This window comes from Camelus bactrianus, chromosome 6 (assembly GCF_048773025.1).
Source record: "Camelus bactrianus isolate YW-2024 breed Bactrian camel chromosome 6, ASM4877302v1, whole genome shotgun sequence".
Taxonomy (NCBI): domain Eukaryota; kingdom Metazoa; phylum Chordata; class Mammalia; order Artiodactyla; family Camelidae; genus Camelus; species Camelus bactrianus.
Window position 1 is genome coordinate 41,953,167 of NC_133544.1, and position 18,316 is coordinate 41,971,482.

General features: G+C 46.0%; 1 protein-coding gene across 1 annotated transcript in view; it reads left to right on the forward strand.

The window, feature by feature from the left end:
- NID2 (nidogen 2) overlaps positions 1–18,309 on the forward strand; it is a 60,941-nt gene extending 42,632 nt beyond the window's left edge. The window contains exons 12-21 of the mRNA XM_074365531.1: positions 5,731–5,850; positions 6,387–6,617; positions 10,057–10,278; positions 10,880–11,049; positions 13,230–13,359; positions 13,846–14,017; positions 14,825–14,982; positions 16,201–16,324; positions 17,223–17,335; positions 17,604–18,309. Coding sequence (XP_074221632.1) covers positions 5,731–5,850; positions 6,387–6,617; positions 10,057–10,278; positions 10,880–11,049; positions 13,230–13,359; positions 13,846–14,017; positions 14,825–14,982; positions 16,201–16,324; positions 17,223–17,335; positions 17,604–17,614 — 1,451 coding nt within the window. The 3' untranslated portion in view covers positions 17,615–18,309. The remainder of the gene's footprint in view (positions 1–5,730; positions 5,851–6,386; positions 6,618–10,056; positions 10,279–10,879; positions 11,050–13,229; positions 13,360–13,845; positions 14,018–14,824; positions 14,983–16,200; positions 16,325–17,222; positions 17,336–17,603) is intronic.
- The last annotated feature ends 7 nt before the right edge of the window (positions 18,310–18,316 follow it).

Here is an 18,316-nt window from a genome sequence, read left to right on the forward strand (position 1 = left end):
TCACGTTACGACAGAACGTACGTGTCAGGGCAGCGGAGCCTGCCGCTCCTGTCCAGCCATGGGGCTGTTCGGGGTCGTCTGAACCTGGCTCTTTAATGAATGTTTCCACTTCCCTGCACAGAAGCTCTGCTGCATGGTTTTCTTGACAACACAGTTTATATTTGAAATGACCCAAAGCTGTGGCTCCATTCAGCCCTGGGTTTTTTTTCCTCCCTAAAAACACCCCCAGCTTTAAACAGAGCTCAAGTGCTTCTCACATTAGAATGAGGTACATTTGTAATTCTCACAGACTTGTCCGACTTGACAGGTGAGAGAGGCGGTCTGTAACAGATGCTCCTTACAGACGGAGCCACCCTGCAGGTCTGGGGTCAGGGTGAGGCGCACAGCCCCGCAGAGGGGACGCTGCTTGTTCCGCCCTCATTGGAGTGGAACTCATCATTCGGTCCAATTAGACACATGCACAACGGGCTCTCAGACAGGAGAATGCACAGAGGAAAAAATCTTGTCGGTAGAGTCTCATATTTAAACATCTCAGGTCAGCAGAGATGGTGCTTTTAAAGCAATTCATTCCTTAGGTCTGTGGTTTAAAACGAAGAAGCTGAAGTTAATTGCAGCTTAGATGTGATGAGTGTTCAAATCAGCGGGTTAATGTAGGTAAGATTCTTCTTGTCCTGACCCCTTGTGGACTCATTCTCTCTCCCTTCCTTTAACATCTGCTTGTCCTGTAGGACTTGGGGTACTTTCTGGGGTCTATTAGGACCCTGAAATGAGCTACTTTTCCATGCCGAGAATTGTGTAGGATTGTCATTCCACTTACTGATTTCTGCCATTTGCAATTGTCCCTGTTTTATATCTGGTTCTCTACTTTTGGGATTCTCTCTGGAATCCACAACCTTAAAAAGAGGCCAAAACCCATCTGTTGCTTCCCCGGTGTATTAGTAATCTGTTGCTGTATAACCCATTACCCCCAAAATGTAGCAGCTTCAAATAATACACATTATTATTATCTGTATGGCTTAGCTCATTCCTCTGCTTTAGGATTTTCCCGAGGCTGCAGTCAGGGTGTTTGCTCATCCTGGAGCCTCATGTGAAGGCCATCTGGGGAAAGGGCCTCACATGGTTATTGGCGGGATTCAGTTCCCCGAGGACTGTTGGACCGAGAGCCTCGGGTCCTTGCTGGCTGTTGCCACATGGATCTCTCCTACAAGGTAACTGACTTCGCCAACGCCAGTGGCAGGTCTACTGGCAGGATGGAAGTTATCACAGAAATGACACCCCTTCAGTGTTGCTTTAGTGTCTTGGTTAGAAGCAGGTTATTCCGTGGAAGGGTATTACATAAGACCCTGAATACGAGGTGGAAGGGATCTTTGGGGTCATCTTGGAGGATGCCTCCCACAGTCAGTTACCATGTGGTTGCCTTCCACGTTTTCAGACTGGGGCAGTAGAGGAGCAGTCATTTTCCTAAAGACCTACGCCTCATATAAATCAGTCTGGGCTAATCATGAAGGCGACTTGCAGGATAAGGACATAAATGCATGTGTGCGCATTTCTAAAGGCATGCCACAGTATGCATGTGTCCCAGCGACCGTGAGATGAGAGAGAAAAAGACAAGGGCTCTATTTTGTGGAAAGTGTGCACAGTCACAGCACATGTATTTGTTCCCACTCTGTCAAACTAACAATAAAATGATGTGTGGACTTTTCTCCAGCCAGTTTGTTAAAAACCAGGTTCCCTGGAGAGGCTGCCCTTGGCTCTGGGCTCTCAGTCTAGTCTGAGCCACTAGCAGGAATGATGTTTATCCAAGTAGAGTGAAATCTTTCCCAGCGTCCCTCAATCAGGATGGATTCCAACCCTGTACTGGTGTGAGCTGGGCGTCTCTCAGGTGTGTGCGTCCCTGCAGATCTCGGTGACTCTGCCGGTGGGGGAAGCAGATTGTTTTGAGCTGGGACCTTTCCAGGGAGGAGCATGTGGGAGATGAGGAACTGGGTCACGGAGGGCCCTTTCCCCAGGGAAGGGCCATGAGGAGAGCTACCTACACTATCCTCTTTCGTGGTTTCTGTGTGAAGAATAATGTAGATGCTGGATAAGGAACAGTAAAATTGGCTCAGCCACAAGAGGGGCAGAAAACCAGGCTTGAGGGGAAGAAGTTTATTACCCTCACAGACCCCGGAGAGCAGGCCGCTGCGGGACCACACGGGCACAGCCAGCAGCTGGGTTCTCAACCGACAGGTGAGGGGTGAGACCCTGCGGGTGCAAGCCTCTGCTGGGTTAGGGAGGCGGAGTGAGGAGCCTGAAGAGGGGGAGCTAGAGTCCAGGGGTTGGATTTGTTTGGAAGGGATTTCAGCTGGTTTTGGGTGCGGCCTCCGAATGAAGGCAGTGAGAAGAATGTGGAAGCACCAAAATAGAGGGGTTTTAACACATTTTCCGCACAGGCTTTTAGCAGCTTATTAGAGGACAGGATGGAGAATGACACTGAGACGAAGCCACCTTGCAGCAGGTGACTGATAAAGGGGCTCTGCTGCCTTGACCTCGGTGTTCTGTCGGCCCCTGAAGCCCCAACAGTGATGGCTGAGCACCCGCTGCCCACGGCAGCCTCCTGCCCGCAGTGCTCCAACAGGAAGCTCCTCCCTTGCCAAGGGGTTAAGTCTTTCTGCGCTTGCTCCTGACACCCGACACCCTGTGAAACTGGGAAGGGTTCTCCTTTACACAGCAGCTCTGCTTCCCCACAAACTCTCCTGGGAGGGGAGACGGGGAGATCGTAGTGCACCCTGCCCTCTGGCCGTGGAGTGGCTGACAGGACCGCAATTTTCTGCCATGGGGCCAGGTCCCCCAAGGAGGTGTTGGGGACTGCACTTCAGGGAGCCTTAAATTTCGTCAGCTTGGGGGACAGGAGGCTCACTTGGGATGCTTCCAGTCTCTTCAAAGACTTTCTCCCTGTTGGTCACTTGTAAGGTACTGTCTCCTCGTGACTTTGGTATCTGGGGAGAGGATGGCTGCCCTTTTGGGTCTGTTCAGGGTTCCTAGGCCACAGGCTTTAAGAGCATAAGTTGGTACCTCTGGGGAATCCTCTTAGTTCAAAAATAATCACAAGCATTTGCAACAACATGGATGGACATAGAGATTATCATACTAAGTGAGGCAAGTCAGACAGAGAAGGGCAAATATATGCTATCACCTGTGTTTTAGTTTTCAAATTGCAATGTATTAATACAAATACAGTTTTAAGAAAAACGTGTCAATGCTATTGCATTATAAGACCAAATGGGTTTCAAAGTTCAGCTGCTATGTGTTTTCTGCTCAGATAAGAGCAGCTGTCCTTATATCAGAAGAAAATGTCCTTTAATAAAAGTAGACACTTTACTCCACATGGTCTAATCATTCCTACAGGTTTTCTCAGTTTTCACATATGGTATCACTTATGTGGATTCTTTAAAAATGACACAAATGAACTTATTAACAAAACAGAAACAGACTCTCAGACCTAGAAAACTTATGGTTACCAAAGAGGAAAGGGTGGAGAGAGATAAATTAGGAGTTTGGGATTGGCAGATACAAACTACTATATATAAAACAGATAAACAACAAGGTCCTACTGTATAGCACAGGGAACTATATTCAATAGCTTGTAATAGCCTATAATGAAAAAGAATATGAAAAGGAATATATATATGTATAACTGAATCACTGTGCTGTGCACCAGAAACTAACACAACACTGTAAACCCACTATACTTCAATTTAAAAATAATCCCAAGCAGCTGATCCATTGGTTCTAGAAATAGGCCCTGTGTCTCAGGAATTCCTGCTTCCTGCCATTGCCTGGGGTTCCTGTCACCATGAGAAGTACTTTTAGCATATGCATTATGAATAGCTTTAACTTCCTGCATTTGGCTGCATGTTAATTTTTACAGCTTTGCTTTTACAACCTCTTCCAGGCGCAAAGAACTGGATGGGCACAGCCTCACTCAACTGGGCATTTGAGTTGTTGTTCTAAAGAGACAGAGGGCCAACTTCCCAGATAATTAAATATGCCAGTGTAGAACCCACATTGATTAGATGGGAGATAAAGTCTTTGTTGTTGCAACTGTTTTGATTTGGTTTGTTTTGGGTTCACTGAGGAGATAACCAGCGAACATTGTTTGCTTCTAACCTTGCAGGTGAATTTATAACTATTGTCCTGCCTTTTGTTGGTGAAAGGAAGGTGACCAGGCAGGCCAACTGCTCATCTGGGCAGAGCCTCTCTGGGTGGCCTTGAACTTGGCTGTGTCAAGCATTCAGGGTTTTGGGGGGCAAATTTGAGAGAATTTGAGAGAATTAATTTATGTTGACTAAACTCCCCAAGACGGAGGACAAGCAGTGTACGTAGTTAAATTGCTAATCACGGTGTAAGAGATGCCTCTCCCACGAGGAGAACGTCTGTGTTGCGTGTCCAGCTTGTCCACTTACTCGTACCCGGGAAGGGCCCTTAGTCATTGGAAGGTGGCTTAGTGAGGGTCTGGTCGCAGCAAGGGTGGCACCGATAGCCATGAAAGAGATTTCATCTGGGTCCTGGGAGGCTGGGCGAGGAGCCACTTCTGTCCCCAGCTGATGGACGTCAAATTCAGCTGTTAAGTCCCTGGCTTCCACGTCCGACGTGTCTGTGTCGCGAGCTGTACGGAACTGACACAGCTCACTCCTGGCGCTCCTGTCCTCCAGATTTCAAGCTGGTCACCCGGCCCGCGTTTCTCTCTATTCGCACATTATAACACTTTTTGGATGTTATCTTGGTTGTGATGACTTTGTTTTATTTTCAGTTGAGCTTTTTATCAGATCTATACCCTTTATCCTCTTTTTTACTGGGGAAGACTTCCTGTCTCTGAAGGTGGCTTATCTCAACTGCTGGGCTTTGGTTTCAACAGTTAGATTGTCAAGACTTTTTTTTTTTTTTTTTTTTTTTTTTTGTGCAAGGAAGGGGGTCTTGCTATTGTCAGCGTGTGCTGATTTCAGTAAATAAAGGAATGTAAGTTGGCTCTGGTTTGAAGTTTCGGAATGTTGTAGCTTGGAGAACTCTGAAAATGAATCCTCGTGGTACTGTGTGGAGAGTGCGGGGACCTGAATTGTTTGTACCGATAAAACAGACAAATTTAGACTTTCTTTCTTACGGTTGTTTCAAAACCCCTGAGAATATTTTTTGTGTACTTTTTTATTCTACAAGTGAAAAATAAACTGTCTGATTAGTTGGGCATTCTAGAGAGTTAGGACTCTCTGATGGTACAAGACCAAACGTGCTTCTAACTTAGTTGAAAAGGTATTTGGAGTCTCCTTGGGTTTTTTGTGTCTGTAGGGAGATGGTGCCAACAACAAAAGGAAAAAAAAATTATTGCTACATGTATTTATTTTAGTGTTACTGAAAGGAAATGGTTTATAGGCTAAACTTTAGTTTGAAGGTAATAACTTCCTGGAATTCAGTGTATGGAAGATGCTCTAGAAATATAGCCAGGATATACTTCTCTGTGAGTGACCATGTGTTTGATTTCTACACTGAACATGGCCCCTGACTCTGCACTAAGCTTGGCTTTGAGGTGCCATGATGTTTCCACTCGTGCCTAAGGGTCTTCTGAAGTTGACGTCCATCATTGATCCATGCTCACGAAGGCCGTGGAGGAGCGGAGACTGTGTGCAGGGAGGTCACACTGTTCTTCCCTCCCTCTCTTCCTCCCTCCCTCCCTGTCCCCGTCCCTGACCACTGCAGATGTTGACGAATGCTCGGAGAACAGATGTCACCCCTCGGCGACCTGCTCCAACACCCCTGGCTCCTTCTCCTGCCGCTGCCAACCTGGATATCATGGGGATGGATTTCATTGCACACCTGGTAAGGTTGGGTGGTCCTGATTAAACACAGAAAACTCCCTGCTCCCTCAGTGCCCCTTTTCTGCAGCATGTCAGCCCACTCTTGATTTATCTGGGTCCAAGGCTTTAGTCGGTGGATTTTTCCAGGCTCTGATTTTTTTCCTGTGTGTGTTTTTTTTTTTTTTTTGGACTGCCTAGTTTACTGATAGTTCACTGGTTAGTAATATTCTGGAGGATTACCCATCCATTGTCCTACCTAGTAGCAGTTCTGGTTAATTGCCTTAGTGATCTGCTTTGCCTCGATAAGTGTACTTTCGATGAAGGCTTGAGACCAAGCGTACATGGAGAAATTAGGTAAATAGTGGCAGGATTAAGAAAGGAACCCAGGATTCCAAAATCCCAGTGCCTAGCCATTTCCCCCATATTATCCTATCTTCCAATTATAGGGAAAAAAGAGAAAAAAAACCCTCAGGAGACTTTGAGGCTGGCTGGTAAAAGTGGATGGGTTGCAAAGCCTTTTCTTCCTCCTTTTTATCTCCTCTGCTCTGGTCCCGGAAGACCCCACCTCAGGACTGAAGCCCTGTGAGCACCAGCAGCGTGATGCCCAGGCTCAGCGCACCCATCCCGGGGCTCTGCTCCACGTCCCACAATGTGATGAGCAAGGTCATTTCCTGCCACTGCAGTGTCACGGCAGCACGGGCTTCTGCTGGTGCGTGGACCCGGATGGTCGTGAAATCCCTGGCACCCGGACTCCTCCCGGCTCCGTCCCACCTCGCTGTGGACCACCAGGTGAGCCAGTCAGGAAAGACACCTGGTCCCAGCTTCTGCCTGGGATGGAGAAGCAGGATGGTGCTGACCGCCGGGTAGGTTATAACCTCTGCCCAGACCACGCAGACTCAGGGCTGATCACCATCCCTGCATAGCTTCCTACCTCCTAGGAACACTTGAATGGTATGTGTACACCTGTGTGCACATTCATGTTACCAGGACATAGAGACACGTGCATGACATACATGATCACTTACACGTCGGACTCCAGCCTCTTTGACCTTTGTTGAGTCCAAGACTAAAAGTTGAGACTGAGTGTGTAGGTCAGGCTGAGGCCACTCCCAAATCTGCTTTGGCAGCTTAGGGAGATCTTAGAGCTAGACGATCCTACCAGACCAGCCTTTGGTCCAGAAGGAAAACTGCCTTCCATATCAGTTTACATCACTTAACTCTGACTTCTGAACTGCAGCAAGCAGCCTGAAGGCTGTTTAAATATCAACAGGAAAAAACAAGCATGACACTTAGGGTGGAGCCAGCTGCTTGGCTCTAAGCTGGTAACCCCAGCCCTCTCTAGGCAGACCCAGCATGTCCATGGGGAGTCACACTTGCCCCTGCCACCTTCAGAAGAGGGGCAGGCACCTGTTTTGTTAGTCTGAGCAATCTGAGACGCTGACAAACTTGTCTGTTACCGTCTGCGCATGCCCAGTCTGTGCGGGGCATGGTTATCCAGTCCTTGCAGCTGATACCAACTGCAGGTTGCTAAGGCAGGCTTCTGCTCCTTGCTGAGTTCAGAGATGGGAAGACCTTTATTATGAAGAACATGGGATTGGTTTGATGATATTTTAGCCAAAATAATTCCTACACGTATCCACCAGCTTGCTATTCAAAGATCCATTTTTACCACTGAAAAGGGTTCCATAATTACTAGTCTTGGCTTTTAATGTATGAGAGCAAGAACTGAAGAATAACCCCCCACCCCGTTTTGTTCCTTTCAGTAATATTAATTGTTACGGCCCGGATATTAGTTGCTCTAAGATTCATATAAGTAAAATCGGTAATGCCTGATTGAGACGTATATGGTATCTGTCCCCTTGCTTCCACAGTGCAGCCTAGTTCCTCTCTGCCCCAACTTCTAGGAAAAGGTTTCGTAGGTCTTTAAAAAAAAAAAGGTGGGGGGGGGGGGATACAGAAATTCTGTTTCACTCATGCCTACTTTTTAAAAAGTCTTAGTTCTAACTCCAGTTGGAATGTGAAGAAATCAGATGGTTGGGAGGAATCTTAAGGGAATGGTTCAGAATTCTATTAAAGTTATTAAGACAGGCATGTGTTAAGGACAGTGATCCAGAAGAGAGCACAGAGAATGAGAAATTACTAAAAGAGGGACATGTTCCTTTGTGCAGACTCGTTCCCATGGCTCGGGCTTCCATCTTGCTGCTGGTTTGGCCTTGGCTGACATTTCTGACTAGTCTCATCTGCATAATGGGCTCAGCACAGAGTGTTCTGTGCCCCAAAGTTAAATATTTAAAACCCTGCCAACCAGAAAGAGAAGAGAAATAAATCCATGGTTGAATTAAGAAGTAGCTTCAAATAGTGAGGAATGAGAGGGATGCCCACGTATATAAGTGACGTGAGTTCCCGCTTCCCAGAAGCTGGCTGGGCTGTGTGTTGTATTCCAAACAAAGACATGGGCCTCGTTGGGTGGTCCCCTGAACCAAGAGTGGATCTTCCGAGTTGGGAATGTGGACCTGGGGCTGTGCTGGGAACATCTCCAGGGAACCCCACCTTGTGATGGATGGCGAGTGTTTGAGGAAGTGGCATTTCCCTCTCTGGGTCCTTTGAGACACATCTGGGTGAGGAAGTCAGTCTTTCCTTCTCCATGATGTTTGAAAAAGAGCTTTGCTTCCCGTGGGTCATTAGCTACCTGAATGAAGGGCACTGGCTTCCCCCAACATGGTGGATCTTGGAGTTGGGTTTGAGCTCTGAGGACTTTATTCACCATTTTCTTACTTTCCTTGAGGAACTGTAGGTGCTGGAGCCCAACTGGAATCTTTCCAACTGTTCTTTGAAGCCATTGGAAGCTTTGCCCAAAGAAGAGATCTGAAGTGATTTTTTTAAGGGGCTCTTTCTGGCTGCCAATTGAGTCTAGACCAAGAGGCAGGAATGATGATGGAAGCAGGGAAACCAGTGAAGTTTCTTGTAGTCATCCTGGCACAAAACGACAGGGTGGATGCAGGGAGAAGTGAACGTACTCTGAGTGTATTTTGAAGGCATAGCTGACAGTTTGGACATATGTGGGGAGTGAAAGAAATGAGTCACGGATGACTGGGCCTGAGCAATGGAAAGATGGAGGTGCTGCTTACTGAGATGGAAGAGTCTAGGGGAGAGCAGCTTTGATGGAGGAAAGCCTGGTTTTTGTTAGAGATCTCTGTTACACATCCAAGTGGCAGTTATAAGCAGGTACTCGGCTCTTTGATGCCACAGACCATAGGCTTTGAGTTGCAGGAATTAGTAAAGGAGGAGCCCTATCTATTTCAGCTCCTTTAGGTGATCCTATCTTAGGACAGTGTACAAGTTATTTAACAGCCTGCAGCAGCGTCCCCTGAGGCAGGACTGCTGTGTGTGGGACAGAACCTTGGCAGTCCAGCAGAAGCAGTCTGGGAGGAAATGCAGGTAGAAAAACTGCTCTGCATGGGAAGCCAGCGAGAGCTTAAGCACAGTGGTGAGCTGGGAGGGAGGGGAGGATGGGCAAGGATGCTGGAGAAAGGATGTGGCAGAGCAACATGGTGGGAAGCTGGAGAAGGTTCAGCTTTAAGATAGTCACAGAGCAGGGTGGCCAAAGGACCTCTAGGAGCTGGAGTGTCTCACAGTCAGTATCAAGGTGTTTGCCACCATCTCTGCTATGCTCACACATACTAATTATATGAAGATTTACTCAGTATAGTTTTCCAAAGGACGGATACTTAGGGCCACCTAAGTAGGGCATTCAGTAATACTTTCTAAGACACATGGGCTGGTCTCAAGATAATCCTCTTAGACACAGCTCCCGGAGTCTGAAGCAGGTGGGAAAGAATCAATGTTGGCTTTAAGCATCGTGTAGGCCACTGAGTCCCCAAGGAGAGTCCCCACAAGCGCTCTGTCAGCAGAGGTCCCTTCCCTGGCTGAGTGAGCCCTGCGCCCCAGCTGTTACCTCCTCCTGTTCTTCCCTGCCGTGGCTGGGCCTCGCTGACAGTCTCCTGGCCCGGGGAGACAGGAGCACCAGGAGGGCCCCCTCTCCTGGTTCCTGTGGTGAACTTCTTAGAGCACTCTGCAGTTCGGGTCCAGCGTCCAGGGCCTTGGCTGAGGCCGTGCTCATGGACCTTGGGAGGAAGAAGGCCGGGGGACCAGGTGTGGGGATCTTGAGCGACATGCTATGTTCTGTCCCTGGCCCACAGTCAAAGGCTTTCTGTCCCTATCTGCTCAGAGCCCACCCAGAGGCCCCGGACCATCTGTGAGCGCTGGAGGGAAAGCCTGCTGGAGCACTACGGTGGCACACCCAGGGATGACCAGTACGTGCCCCAGTGTGATGACCTGGGCCACTTCACCCCGCTGCAGTGCCATGGGAAGAGTGACTTCTGCTGGTGCGTGGACAAAGACGGCAGAGAGGTGCAGGGCACCCGCTCCCAGCCTGGCACCATCCCCGCATGTAAGCACCCTGGGAGAGCCCTCACTCACCTCTGCTGCATCTGAGGTGTTCCTGCGGGCAAGCTGCCAGCCGTCAGTGAAGGGGGGGAAATAAAGGGTGGCAGGTCCAGTGGAAGAAGTCACTAATACACTGTGCTGATTTATAATCTGGTCCACCCACAATCCCAATTTGGATTTAGTGTCTGGTATTTTCATCAGCAGTTTCTGTAATTGGAACATCTGGGACTCAGCTCAATACGCAGTTCCTCCTCCAACCCCGTGTCCAGGGTGAAAAGGGACACGTGTCACCCTGGGGCCCCAAAAAGAAGCTGACACAATACTGGCTCTGATTTTTTCCCCTTAAAAAAAAAGAAAAAAGAAAAAAACTTTCTGCTTTGTTCTGAGGGACATGTTTTGTTGTCTTCCTCCTGGGTAATTGGCAGTGATTTACATAATTGGTCTTGGGAAAAAAACCCCAGAAATTAGAATCTTTTAAGGAACATCTGGAGCACATCTGTCCAGGGTAAAGAACTTTTGTTGTTTCTGGAGGCTCTGGTACATGGGAAAGTTAACTTTTCTCCCCTCTCCCCTCCCACCCTTGTCCCTCCGCTTTCTCACTGCAGGTATCCCCACGGTCGCTCCGCCCACAGTCCGGCCCACACCCCGGCCTGACGTTGCCCCTCCACCTGTGGGCACCTTCCTGCTCTACGCCCAGGGCCAGCAGATCGGCCACTTGCCCCTCAATGGTACCAGGCTTCAGAAGGACACAGCCAAGACCCTGCTGTCACTGCATGTAAAGTGGATTTCTCCGCTGGGGGCCAGGGTGGCCTGGGGCTTTTGGATTTGGGGAACGGCCTGGGGTGGAGAGGTGGAGGGGGGGAGTCCTGGAGGGTTTTGGGACTGCAGTCTCTTCGTGAGCCTGACACACAGAATGGAGGTGCTCTCTGCTGCCGGGAGTCATGCTTGCCTGACACCACTTTCTCCAATGGGTTCCTGGGTTTCAGATATATGGAAAGGGACTGAGAGTTGTCAGGATATTGAGGCAGCACGGAGATTCCAGGGAAAATGATAGGTTAACCCGAGTCTCCAGCCTTCTCTCTGCCATAGACATCTCTGCAGAGGTCATGGAAGTCAGTTAACACCAGCTTCATTGTGGCAGCCCCTCCCTTCCCCTCCCACGTGGTTCTGTTCACCAGCATCTTTTCTGATCTTCCCTGACTCCTTCATAGATAAAAACTGGGGGAGCATGTGATGCTGGGAAAGGAGCGGACAGGGTTTTTCCCAGGGGATGCTGGATGCTTCCTTCCTGAGCCAGCAGTCTCCCTACGGTCAAGGTACCCCATTCTGGAGGAGGGATTTCTTCTCTAAAATGGAGAAAAGAGAAGGGAGTTCACGAGAAGCACACTGACACTTACAATGGAACATCATCTAATTCCATTTCTGAACTTCCCACGCTCCAGGTACTTGCTCATCTGTGAGAACGAACATTAGTGTCCATGTTTACATCTACTCCCGTTAACGAACAGCCCCTTATCCAGTTCCAGAAAAGTTTAGAGGTAGCCAGTGTTCAGAAAAAGATGTGGGATGTGGGTTTTTCTTCTTCCTTTTTAAGATTTAAATTGGGTATGTGTGTTTGCCAACACTAGCGCTGTTTTGTAAGTTTTTCTAAAAGAAAATTGTCATCACCTCAAGCTAACCATCTATTCTAGTCAAGTCAGATGGCTTCACTGCATTTCTGAACTTGCCTCTGATGAGGTGGTAGTGGTGGAACTGAAAGAGAAATGGAATATGGGTTATAAGAGTATCTTAGGGAAATTTAAATTGGGACTTCTGCCTCCAAGAAACCTTGAAATCCCTAGGTTAATGGAAGCCCATGTGGATGTGCACCCTTGCCTGACACAGATGACTTCTAAATTTTCAATTAAAATTATACTTAACCTTCAGGTCCTCCCATATAAACTGCCCACTTTCCACAGGAGCCTAATCCTGCTTGTAGTTTCTTGTACAGACTCCCCTCCCAGAGGCAGTACAAGGAGGCTTTGTTAGGCAAGCGAGGAGCTGGCATGACCTAAGGGACAGCCAGATGGCCCCTCGATGTTGGCTCGCACATCTGCTGGGCTTCTCAGAACGAGAGTCTGGGTTGGAAGTTGAATGAAGCAATTTCTGTGCAGAGTTTGAGAGGACTATCATAGACTCAACATTTTTAAAAAGACTTTGTCATTTATTTGGCAGTAAGGAAGGACAGGAGACCTCCCCAGCCAGGGGTCAGGTGACCACCATTCCTCAGTTCCTTAACCCATCAAATTGCAGACTTTCTTTTATGTTAAGAGTACAAAGAATTGCTTTGCAGTAAGACGCAGAGATGGGGGTAGGGGTGATGGCACCTCAGGTAGCAGGAAGATCTCATAGTCAAAGGGGAGGGGGGAGGATTTTGTTGTGTTGGCAAATTTCAGAAAGGCTTTTTCAAAAAGTGCTGATAACATTTGAGAGTCAGTTTTTGCCCAATGGGATATTAAGAACCTACTTTGCTGAGACTAACATTTGTCCTCTAATCACTGAAGGGGCTGATTTTTCCACAAAATGGCTTTTGTTTTTACCACCAACAAAAAAAGTGCTTACTGAGAGCTTACAGTGTACTAATTACTGGTTAGGACACTTCCTAAGAATTCACAGCATACATTTTTATAGCAGCCACATGAAGTAGATACTATTACCTTCATGTGGCAATTGAGGAGACAAAGGCATATGGAGGTTAACTACCAAAGTCACATAGCTAGTAAGTGGCCAAGCCTGGCAATGGCCCCAGGAAATTGGCCTCCATCACCACACACCTAACCACTGTGCACGGATGCCCATAAATCCACACCTTGCAGGGTTGTTCGCTGTAGCCACGCATGAGTGAGGTAGCTGAGTGTGAACTCGGGGGTCATGCAAGCTGTCCTGATTCTTCTAATTCTGTGTTCTGTCACCAAGGGCTCCATCGTTGTGGGAATTGACTACGACTGCCGGGAGAGGATGGTGTACTGGACGGACGTTGCTGGACGGACAATTAGCCGTGCCAGTTTGGAACCAGGAGCGGAACCCGAGACCATCATTAACTCAGGTCAGCAGCTTCACCCTGAGGACACTTCCTGTTTCATTTCATTCTATGAAGTCCAAGTTATTTGCCTGTTTTATGCCAAAGTCTCCTATTTTTATCCAGTGGGGCAGGTTCAGTTCTGTGCAAGTCACTTTACTGAGCTGTACAATCTCTAAACCTGCACACTCACACATGAACAGGAAGGTGAGCCTTCTTGATGGGGCTCTCGGTACAAAGGGCTCGCTGTAGGAATTCAGGGTGTGGCCGTGGCTGATGCTGCCTGTCACTCCCCCCGCCCAGTGCCCTCAGGCTGGTAGTCTGGTTAGACTGGAGGAAACGAGAGCTGGCAGAAAAAGTAATAAAGGATCTGCTCCCCTACTGACCTGGTTTCTGCAACTTAAGGACTCGCAGAACTTTCTTTCCTTTCCCAACCATTCAGAGTTGGTCTCTGCTTCTGGCTCACCTTTCACAGCTGCCAGTGCTCTAGTCCTGCCTTTGTTGTATTTCCAGGTCTGATGAGCCCCGAAGGACTTGCCATCGACCACTTCCGTAGAACGATGTATTGGACGGACAGCGGCCTGGATAAGATAGAGAGGGCCAAGCTGGACGGCTCTGAGCGCAGGGCCCTTTTCCACACGGACCTGGTGAACCCCCGCGCCATCGCTGTGGATCCAATCCGAGGGTCGGCTGGGCTTCCCTCATTCTCCTATTACCTGTAGATCCTCATTTGAAGCCCTCGGATTCTAAGTACAGTGTAGGGAGGGTCAGAAGGGGAGCATACAAGTTCAGATGTGTTAATGACAGTATTTACTGAGGAACTACTAGGTGTCAGGCACCGTTCTATGCAGACACGGTGTGTTCTTTCATGGCGCTTATGTTCTACTAGGAGGAAACAAGATAGTAAACCCATGAATATGCAAGGAACTTTATGAAGCCTATGTTGTGATGTGCAGAGAATTCAGAGTATGTGAGGGACTGGGGGCTACTTTGGATCAGATGACCAGGCAAGGCCCGAGACAACAGTGAAAGTGGAATTGAGTGCGTCTCTCTCTTTCAGCAGCAGGAAATCCCAGTGTTAGAACCTCAGTAAGGTTACCCTGCCTTAAACAGTGACTGAGTAACCAAAGCTCAGACATCAGGCATGTCATTTCTCTGGCCTTGTTGTTGCTGTGGCAACAGTCCAGAGAACAATGTTTCCTGTTTGGTAACTGCTGAGATCAGCTGGGACATAGAGCTTGCTCAGTGTTTCAGTACTTGTTAGAACCAGGGAGGATGTCTATACTTTGAGAAACTCGTCATATTTAATGGGGTTTCTAGCAAATGAAATTCCAGAGACACCCTTCATATCCATAAGGATAATCTTCAGCTTAAATTCTCAGCAAAGTGGTTTTGACTCAGAAATACTTAGGGAAGAGCCTCAAAGACGGTTCTGAAATTAGGTTCTATACATTGAGGAAGGTGTTTATTTTTCTGTTCCATTTATCCACAGCAACTTGTACTGGACAGACTGGAACCGAGAAGCTCCTAAAATTGAAATGTCGTCTTTAGACGGAGAAAACAGAAGAATTCTAGTGAATAAAGACATTGGACTGCCCAATGGTTTAACCTTTGACCCCTTCTCCAAACTGCTCTGCTGGGCAGATGCAGGTAACATACTGCTGGCATGCAGATACAGAAGTCTGCAGTGTTCGTGAGTACGAGCACTCTAACAGATCTTACAGTAACCAAATCCTCCATTTAGAACTTTTGGCTTAAAACAGTATAGCAAATAATCTACTTTGTTCGGTATGTAAACTTTTAAAGAACACTTTATAATGATTCTCAAAGAACTTCCTGAGGTTTTGGGTGTATGTGTGTGAACCAGGTGGTGAGTTTGAGGGCCAGGCCTATGTCCTATTCTTTTTTGTACTGCTTGCCCTTCCCCTACACGAGCATTTGGCCTACTTTTTAGGTTAAAAAGAAGTATCACCCACTGTTGGAATGGACAAGCTTAGATAAATTAACAAGGGTTATTCTTTTTTTTTTTTTTTTGCCAGTATCGTAACATTTATAAATGTTATTTTAACAGCCAGTAAGCTGTTATGCTGAGGACATTCTTTGATAAGTGATGTGGCAGGGCGGCTTCCTTCAGTAATAAACTAGGGTTGCCATTTCCCAGGTTGTCTTTCTGTTGTGTGATTTTATTATGAGCACAGCTGAACAGATGCTATGTTTAGGTATTTACTCAAGAATATGGAAAAGGCCGTTCTTAAAAAATTTACACGTATAAAACGGATGATGATGTGGGTGGGTCATACTATAACCCAGCTGCCCAAAACAACAGTTACATTTTAAAAAAGTATTTGAAATTTAAATCAGGGTTTCATGAGAAATGTGAAACTTGTATATTCTTGACTTGTTTAACCAATGCAAAATTTACACTGAAAAGGATGAGCCATGCCATTTTACTTCTTAGTTCTACCTAGAAAATCATATACTCTTTAAAAAAAAGTTTAAGGATTTTAGTTAAAAGGCAGCCATGACTATTATTATATACTGCTTACAAAGGGCAAGTACTTACCAAGGGTTATGTTTATAGTTTATGTGCTAACACTTGAAATTACATCAGTGATAAAAAAAAAAGTTAATCTCTGAAGTTCTACTTTGGGAGAAACTTAGTGAGACTTGTGTAAATGCAAACCTTTCTTCCAAAAAAGGCTTAAAAGTTTAAATTCCATTAAAAACTAGAAGGCTATTAAACTGAAGACAGGTAATAGAACAGGAAAACGTATTACTGCAATAGGAATAAAATATTTTTGGTAAAGGAATAAAGGATTTTTTCCTCATGGTATGAAAGGATCTTTCCCCTCTTTGATGTTTTAAAAGGAACTAAAAAACTGGAGTGCACACTACCTGACGGAACTGGACGGCGTGTCATTCAAAACAACCTCAACTATCCCTTCAGCATCGTCAGCTACGCAGACCACTTCTACCACACCGACTGGAGAAGGTGAGCCTGACACACTGTGGTCAAGCCTGAAAAGGCAAACTGTTCTGGAGGACACACCACTTGTACCAAATGTCAGTAAGTGACTTTAGTAATTAAGCCCTCTGCTGACGTTTTCATTTCATTCTCTTTGTTAGTCGACAACATCATTCAAGTGTTACTGCTTTTAAAATCATACTTCCACATCACCCAGAAATTTAATGGTGTTGCTCACGTGTAGCTTTAAAGTGACAGAGCTATTTGTTAATAAACTATCCAAAAAGCAAGCACAGTCTAAATCTGACCTTTAGAAGATAAGACTACCCTTAAGTGATGCCATGAGGTAGCTTAGTTAGTTACATGATTTAAATTGATTTTTTAAAATAATGACATATTTAGACAAATTAGTTTTCCCATAGGGAGAATGAAAAATACCATAACTTAGACTAGGAGCTGGGAAATAGACGTCTGCCCTTCTAGCCCATCGCCAGGTATTTTGACTTACCTGGTCTGGCATGAGGCCCAGGCATCAGTATTTTAACAGATCCTCAAATAATTCCAGTGTGTAGCTGGGGTTGAGAACACTGATTTGGACCAGTGGTTCTCAAATTTTGGCATGGCATCAGAATTATCCCAAGCTCTTGTTAAAACCATATTGATGGGTCCCACTCTAGAATCTGACTCAGTAGGTCTGAAGTGAAGCCCAAGAATTTGCATTGCTGACAAGATACCAGACGACTCTGGCTTGAGGACCACTTTGAGAACCACTAATACAGACAGACAAATCTTCCGAATCTGATTTAGAACTCATTGGTTAATTTTAAAAATAGACTCTAGAAGTTTTGTAGAGATTCTATTGATAAACTGACTTTTTCTATTCAACCTGAAATCCTATGAATTCACGCTTCCTTTCTGTTACCAGGGATGGTGTTATATCAGTAAATAGAGACAGTGGCCAGTTTATGGATGAGTATCTCCCAGAGCAGCGATCTCATCTCTACGGGATAACTGCAGTCTACCCCTACTGCCCAACAGGTAAACGAATGTGCGCAGGCTGCTCCTTTGGGTCAGTTGGGTGGAGGATAGATCGGGTAACTGATTACCCTTAGCCTGATGCTGCCACCACCAGTGAGAGCCACTGAGAGCTAAACAAGCTAATGGCCAACAAATGGGGGTGACCAGTCTACTGCTGTGAGTCTTCCTAGCTTAACTAAACATACAAAAAAGGCCAGCCTATTAGGCTGTCTCCCCTTTAAAAGACTTGCAATTTGGTTATAAAATATGCTGTCCCCTCCCCCTACAGGAAGAAAGTAAATATGGCCTTGTAAAGGACTTGGCGTTCACAATCGGGATCTGGACCCTAAAGAACATTTACTGCGAACAAAGGTGAAGAAAGTGAAAAAGGAATTGGCCATGAGAAGTTCCTGGATATACAATATGAACATTTTCAGTGCAAAAAGACTATATTTTGTGAAAAATTTATACCTCAATCTTTACTACTGTATTTTTAAAAACAAGTTATTTCAAGTTTTAAAAAGGTAAGAGAATTTTAATTCAATGTTTATAAACACTTATATTCTACTTAAACGGTCAAATTCAATCAATTAAGAACCAACTAGAACAAGTTAAGACCCTAAATCTGATTTTTGCTATCCATTCTTTCTGGCCAAGAAATTAAAGCACATGTGATCAGTATAAAAATACACTCCTAAAGATCCTAAACCTTGATGTAGGTAGAGAAGGCTATGCAGAACTGATTGGGAAAGAACCAACTTATTTATAGTTTCCCAACAAAGGTTCTAAGTTTTTTTTTTTTTTTACCTCTGCATCAGTGTGCATTTCTATTTATATCAAAAGGTGCTAGAATATTTCAATTTGTATTTCTAATCCTGTAAGTCCCTCTATAGAATTATCCACAGACATTACTACATTTATATATATACATAAATACCAAAGATGTAACAGTTCTCAAATTTTCTAGATTACACCAATAAAATATTTTAAGTTTTCCTGTGA